General features: G+C 38.6%; 1 protein-coding gene across 2 annotated transcripts in view; it reads right to left on the reverse strand.

Moving 5' to 3' along the window:
* Positions 1-873: 873 nt before the first annotated feature.
* Positions 874-7,763, reverse strand: part of LOC111331398 (diacylglycerol lipase-beta) — a 27,359-nt gene continuing 20,469 nt past the window's right edge. For both annotated transcript variants that reach the window (XM_088745517.1, XM_088745523.1), the window contains 5 exons: positions 7,193-7,265; positions 6,536-6,738; positions 6,049-6,329; positions 5,462-5,530; positions 874-3,087 (listed from right to left, as the gene is read on the reverse strand). In XM_088745517.1, coding sequence (XP_088601643.1) covers positions 2,099-3,087; positions 5,462-5,530; positions 6,049-6,329; positions 6,536-6,738; positions 7,193-7,265 — 1,615 coding nt within the window. In that variant the 3' untranslated portion in view covers positions 874-2,098. The remainder of the gene's footprint in view (positions 3,088-5,461; positions 5,531-6,048; positions 6,330-6,535; positions 6,739-7,192; positions 7,266-7,763) is intronic.

The raw sequence follows: 7,763 nt of genomic DNA on the forward strand, positions 1-7,763 counted from the left end.
TATTTCATTGTATCTCCTTCCATATTAGTCAATTAGCCTTAAAAGGTGGGAGACTAGCATGGGAGTGCCCTGATTATCCTTAGTGACCCCGAAATCCCCTGGTGAGATGACATGCTTCTCCAGATCTCACGAGTCTTGACCTACCAAATTCTGCAGAAAAATATTCTGATGCTTCGTACCCCGATGTCTCGGTGCTCATTGTAAGGAATGGAATGATCCTTCGATTTCGTGCTTTTTCTTAACAGTAACCGAACGGAGAGTTTACCAAAAGCCAAATGAGTGTATTTTCGCTGTGAAAATTTACCCTTTAAGTAATAAGCAGAGGTAATGGTCATCTGAACTCTCCCTGCGGGATTATTGTCAATAATTCATAAAGGGAATTAAGCAAGTCCGACACAAGATCTAAAGCGTAGAGGACCCTGTAATGATCAGCAAGATTGAACTTTGGACTAAAATGGTCTCTACACTCCTTGAATGGTCGGGATACTAACGTTATCTGATTTCCGTCAAATGACCAACGTCAAAAGGTGTCACTTAAATCAATGATGTATAAAACGCAGCGCAAAACGATTTGCAGTAGAATTGTGCGTCTGGCACAACAAGATTACTTCGAACACTGGACTAAAAACAAGATCGCGTTTCCGTCAGATGACTGGTGCAAGAAGAGCGGTTTGGGTCAATGATGTATTCAAAATTAATTGCTAGACCGTCTGAACACAACACAGGCAGATGAAGTACTATGGCATATGCAGCATGATATGCTTAGATCAGAATCAAGCCATGAGTGCAATAAAAAATTTAAAACTATGACACTTGATTAGAAAAACACAGGACCTCTTGAACATAGCATGGGAATTTATGAGACCTTTCATCTCCTCGTAATTCAAATTTATTTCTAATAATTTTTCTAATCATCTTTTTTGCATGCAATGCAATAACTATCAATTTACTACTTCTAATATCTGTATCAATCAATCATATTTTTTACCCATATATTATCGAGTTAAAGCACAGTATGGAATAAATACTGTGGAAACATTTCCAAAAAAAGATTCAGTTATAATAGCAAAAGCAAAAATAAAAAACAAACAAATAAATTATTAAGTTACGAACAATGCTGCTGTAAAACCTTCCGAATAAAAACGCTTTAAAACAAAAATGAATATTCATAGCACATATCTTTAGAATTGAACACCACTATAAATTATATATTATGTATATCTTGGTTTTTCTCATAAAGTTTCAATACATAGTAGGTACATCTGTAATAAATAACACTTGTTAAATAAAAGGCTCAGAGCCGTTGAGCCTACAAGACGTAGACAATATTACTTCGACATCTCTAACTAGCTAGAAAGATTGCATGTTGCTTGATTTCATCGATTAAAATTACTTTGATCATTTTTACAACCGATCATGGAAAAAGAGTAAGGGTGATCTGGCTGAAAGGGTTTTCCCGCGCTTTTTACAATGCCTTATTGGAGCAGTAATATTGCGGTTCGTGCGGTTCGTAGCAATTGAATAAAAGTGCTTTCATGAAGGCAAGTAACGCGTTAAAGTTAAGAAAAGCTGGTTGACAAGGAGCTGCCATTGTGATAAATTTTTCAAAAGGGAAATACATCAGCATGTTTATAAGGAATTTAAGCCCAAAGCATCATTACTCGCCAGTGTCACGTAAGTCTTGAGTATAAATTACGATTTCTCTCAAAATTCTAAATTTCCAGGAAACTTGTGCATTCAATTCCTCAGAAAGAAAAAAAAAGGGATTTCCCAGGCCTTTTCTGGCACTCTGTTCTACGTAACTTACCATAGTAACGACCATTCAAAGAACTACCCAGGCCTTTCAGGCTGAGTTCCGTCACGAAGCTCACTAAGTTGTGAAACAAACGTAAAAATACAAACCTTGTTTAAGCTCTTGTCCGCTGGGTTTATATCAAACAGTATGTTTTAGTACTACTTGTCATAAGAATTTAAAGATTTCACTACTTTTGTTGCCTACTCTCTCCAATAAAACTAAACCTAGGGTACATAAACGGGACTTCCCCCATGGGCAAACTAAGGGTTTACACCTCACAAATCACCATAACTTCCGGCTGTGTTATAACGTGGTCTCCAAAAAGTTTGCATCAGTTCTTCGCGTAATCAGAGGCTGGTCTGCGCTAGGGCATGAGTGCTGGAGTATCTCTGAAGCGGCTTGTTTAATCGGCTTTCTTTTTCGCCTTCCCCCGCGCGGTTTGACGGATCCTAGCAAGAATTCCTCTTCTTGTGAAATATGAAGGCCCGAATCCGAAACCGAAAACCGAGACTCGGGGCCCGATGATTCAATCGACCGTGCCTTCGGTCTTCGGGCAACCTCTCCATTTAAATGGCAATTTTGTTTAGAGAAAGAAGAATTTTCTTTTTCGAGTCTGAGGTCACCGTTCACATGGTCGTTGATTACCCGAAAAGTAAACTCATCTTGTCTACGGTTTCGATGTGGACTATAAGGAGGCAGTACTTCCCCAGATTCTGCTCCGTCCAACGAGTCAGAGGAAAGATTACTTCCGTCGAGATCTGGAGACGAAAACTGAGTCTGATACCGTTGTGCTCGTGGACGAGGAAAATTCCAGCACAAAGATGAAGAAAAGTTCGCTTGAATTTGAGACTCGTACTCGTAAGTTCGCGGCGGCTTCGGCGGCGGTTTGTATCTGAAACTCTGCCTACCCTCGGACCTTTCTGTCTCGAATGTTCGTGGAGGTTTAGGAGGTGGAACCCCATTTGATCGGGGCGTACAAGAAACATTTGTCGGAATCGAACCAGAAGAAGTAGCGTTTCTTGTATCGTTTTGAAGTTTTGAGAATCTTTCTGAGGTTGGTGATTCAGAAAGGTCTGTGCTCGCACGAGGACGCGGATGACTGTCAATGACAACGTTATCGGTGCTTTGCTTAACAGAAGGAAGTGTGTAACTAGCCCAGGTTGCGGAAACACGTGAAGACGGTGCACTTTCCTCTAAATCGGAATCCTCAAAGCCGCTTTCCGGGCGCGCAATCGGTGCTCTACGTGACTCTGAAGACAGCGCAGATACCCGCCATAAAGGATGATTCAGCTCTATTGTACGGAAAAATGAAAGGAGAAAAAAAATAATAATTAACAAAAAATCGATGTAATATTTGAGGTCTTCTATGTTACGACATTTTTTTTAACACGAGTCAAGACGAAAATTGATAAATTGAGGAGGAGAGAAAGGTGGCGGACAGACCTTGTAAGAACAAAAAATACTTACAAATGACACCACAGTTATAGGAACTGTCGATACAAATAATTTTCGAATAATCCAAACGGCTCTGTGATTTACTTTCAACTATATTTATGAGATTCTAGTGGAATGGCGAACGATAAGAAAATAGAAACAGACCTGAACAAAATTCCCTATAGCTAATAAAGGATTTCCAAGTTGTCCACATGCGCTTGATTTAAAGTGGCATTTGAAAACCACGCAAAAATAAAGGATAAAAAAACACAAAGTTTGCCATCAAGAAAAAAGACAAAAAAAAATTCTAACTCCACCTCTTCCCTCTAACAATAACAAGACGAACAAGGAAACAAAGAAAATTGAGAAGAAAACACAGTAAAGCAAAGAATGCGATCACTGAGAGATAAATTACGACGAGAACAAAAGGGTGTAACACTTAACAAAGTCGCTCCCTCCAAAGAAAAAAAGAAACAAACACGCAAACCACCTACTATATTCACGATAAACAGATATAAAAAAAAATTGTTTAGACGTGATTTTGAATCAATAGGCGGAGCAACGTGTCTAACGTTTATAAAAAATATTAAAATTGTCTATCAATGATGCTAACAATCCTACCAGTCTGGCGCTGAAGCCAAAATTTAAACAGTGTAAAAGTTTACAGCAATGAAAAATAACACAGTTCCGTTTAAGTTTATCGCAAGGAGTTTCAGTGTTTAATTTTAGCGTACATTTGTTTTTATTCTGATGGCTAATTTAACACGGCAATATCCCACTGAATAAAATAACTAATAAAAAAAAAATTGGTTCTCTCGTGGCTTCGTAGTGTTACCTTTTGAACGTTTTAATGACACAAGTGATTACCGAAGTTTCGTCAAGTCCAAACTGTTAACCGAAAATGAATACTGAGCATGCGGGATATTAATTTAGTATTCACTGAGGGATAAACTTAAGAGAAAGCAGAGAAGCATGCTGAACTTTACCTTGTCTAAACTGTAGTTACGCTGATTTCAAAGCTGTCGAGGCTTTGCATATCAGCAGGAACGTCAAGTCCAACTTCTGTTGTTTAGTCAAAGAAGAAACGAAAAATAACAGTTTACAGAGAAAAAGAGAAAAAAGTTAAAAACAGAAGCTTTCATTGGAAGACGGGAAACTCGACGTGAGGATTTCATGCCGCAAATGTACATGCAAAGAACAATTTACGAGACAATTAAATCTGATAAGAACGTTAAACATTGAGCTCGTTAAATATTTTGGGTTAGAATTATGCATGTTTGGTGCGCGACTCCCAGGTCAATTATTTAGTTTGAATAATTTTTCACTTCAAGAATTAACAGTTTTCTTCATATCAATTTATCTGAGTTTTTGTTGTTGTTACAAAAATAACTGTCAGTAAGCTCCTGTGCTTTACCAAGCGCTGTGCTATGAGATGCGCTGTATTGTGTGTCCTATTTTCTACATTTTTGGTCATTTGTTGATCTAACTGAATCATACACATGTAGGCGACAGTTTGACTGATTTACAAATCAAGACTCAAAAGAGCAGAGCGAACAAAGGAAGACAAACAAGGACAGACAAACAAACAAGCAAACAAACAAATCAATCAATCAATCAATAACAAATAAGTACATCTGAATTTTGTTATCATAAGAAATGTCAGCTTGCTCCGGAAAAGAAATAAATACATTTAAATAAAAACGCAAACTTCGAAGGGTACAAGTAACAGCCGAAGTGGAACAAACAACAACAACAATATCAACAACGACGACGAAGAACTTTAAAACAAAAAGGGTCAACAATTAATTACGATAGAAATTATAGTTCCACGCGAGTGCATGAAGATGACTGGCACCATAGTAAAACTAGAGAGAAAATAAACTGGACCATAGGTTACAGCAGCTAACTACAATAAAGCAAACCAGCAGGAAAAAGAAGTTAGACGAAAGAGCAGAAAGTGAAGAGCGGTGTGAAGTAGTATCAAATGTTATCGGTTTATACGTCAAGATATGTCGATATCCAGGAAGTAAAAGGTGAGCCAAGACCAATAATTACAAAGATTAGAACTGAAATAGGGGAAGGAATCATGATCTTTGCAAAAGAATGGTGGTCGGCATTTTACAGCAATAAAGCAATTACTGAATACAAGTTACAGAATAATACTGATTAACACTGTTAACGGAAGGTATAAGGGCTTAAGATACTTTGGACCACAATCATACAGGGCCTTACCTGAAGCTAAAGAGTCAGCAGAAATAACTCTCGCGAGTACTTCGTCATCTGTATCATAGACTGCGTTCGCTGAGGTAAGGAAACAGATGATAATGGACTCAACTTTCTGACAATCATTGCATATTTGACTGCAAATAAGGTTGTGTTTCACTAATGGGATCTACACCACGCAACCAAAGTACAGGAATTTGCATCTATCCGGAAGTTGCTCCAAACAATTTCAAGCTCTGCTTTTAGACTTTGGCTTAATCTAATTATTATTAACATTGCCATGTTAATACTCACACAATCGAAATAGTCTGCACAAAAATCGCTTCAAAAGACTAAATCAGAAACAGCAAGATTGTGATGCCTACCTACATGAATTAATTATATGCTTTTGTTCAAGTCTATGGGAAGGCCAGTTCACGATCTTTAGGAAGATTCTATTAATTTTTTTATTACATACGATCCTTTGACCTATCGCCAATGCCATCCTTGATTAAACAGAAAACCCCTCCCTCCCCCATTCCTTCCCACTCTCCTCCCCACCCAGGGAAAACACCGTGACCTTACACCTTTAAAACCGGTATTAAATGAATATGTACCTTCTTGAAGTGATCTTGACGCAATGTGATTATTTTGCTTATGGAAGTGATTAGGCTCCACAAATGGTGACAAAGGAACCTCTAGTACGTTAGGAAATGATGGATCTGGGGCTGAAAGAACATTCTCTTCTTGCTCCTTGGAAGGAAGACACTGATTCAGCGCCTTTAGAACAAAGTCCGGCATGTGGTCCTCCCACATAAGGCCTGAGATTTGAATTGTCTGGAAGTCCTGTAAGTCAGCCCAAACCGGCTCGAATATGGTCCCCTTCCGACCGCATCGGCTGTGAGCAAGAAACGAATGAAAGGTACGATAACGAATCACGATCACTGCCAGTCAGGCAGGCAGGTAGAAAACAGACAGACGATCAGACAGACAGACAGACACACAAGAAAGCCAGGTCTACAGTTAGACAGAGTAATAGTTGGTAGGTAAAGTCTGCTCTCATCTAGAAGTAGCGTTTGATGATTTAAATCATCTTTAACTTACCCTGGAACAGACACAGTTTTGACCACATGAATAACTTTCCCAGGTGGAAAGAATGGAGGTGTCTGGGAATTCTTGTTGTTAGGCAACTGAAAGTGTTCCCAGTCTGCCTCACTATCTCGTAGCTGAGCATCACAGTTGACACACTTGCACCCATAACAGCACACGAATGCACAACGGCACACGCATCCACGTAAAATCTTCCACTGGAACAGAAAAGTAATTACAACCACGAGAAAGACTTATTTTTATCTTCTCTCGTTTGGAATTTTATTAAAATTAAACATTTTGTTGACTACTACAGGGGCCCTTCTAATCAGGGAACATCCTGGGAACTAAGAAAAGACTCCATCGATGACTGTCCCTTCAATGAAGATAACCGATAAGATTACTGGCTCGCAAAGTCCATTGCTACCAGTTTGGAACTTAGATTGAGTCCGTGAAAGGCGATGTCGCCTGAATAGAAGTGTCCAAAGAAAACCGCTTTTTTGAGTTTTTTAGAACTGCAGAATAGAAGCAGATAAACAAATAGGGAAGAAGCCTGATGAGATGGCTAACACGACATTGCGATTTCAATGAAAACGCGCTCGTTTTATTCTTATCTACAATGAAATAAAAACTAGACCTATCTGTAAGAACTAGCGTTTCTAGTCAACTAACCTTTGGAGTGGTGGAATATTTTATCACGGCCATAATCTTGTTCCGAAGATCCTCCATAGTGTAAAGACTCAACCTGTTTTAGAGCGCAAAATAATGTTTAAATCATCTCGCTTATGACATCTCATTCACTTAGCTACTACGTCGACTTGTAGATTAATTTTTCATGCATATTAAACAATAAGAAATCTAGCTTTCTCAACTGAAGTGGTAAAGCATGAACAGAGAGTAACACACTCCCCACTGAATTGTACCAGCCACTTAGCATACAAATTTTAAGTTGAAACTCGATCATTCATCCTCAACCCTCAATTCTCGATTCTAGCTGAAAAATGAAGTATTAGGGACCAACTCGATAGGCTGTTAACTTAGCTTAACTGGAAAAGCAAGTTTTTAATCGAGTGTCGAAAGTAATTCGGGTTTGCTTTGGTTTGGCCTTTGTTCTGTTCCATCAAAATGTGTCTAAACCTACAAACTCGTGAGGCAGCTTCCCGCAAGAGTAACCTAAAGCCCAATATCACAATATATAACAGGATCTATGCATAGCAATATTTAAAACTGAGGCTTATAGCGT

This window comes from Stylophora pistillata, chromosome 1 (genome assembly GCF_964205215.1).
Source record: "Stylophora pistillata chromosome 1, jaStyPist1.2, whole genome shotgun sequence".
NCBI classification, from domain to species: Eukaryota; Metazoa; Cnidaria; class Anthozoa; order Scleractinia; family Pocilloporidae; genus Stylophora; species Stylophora pistillata.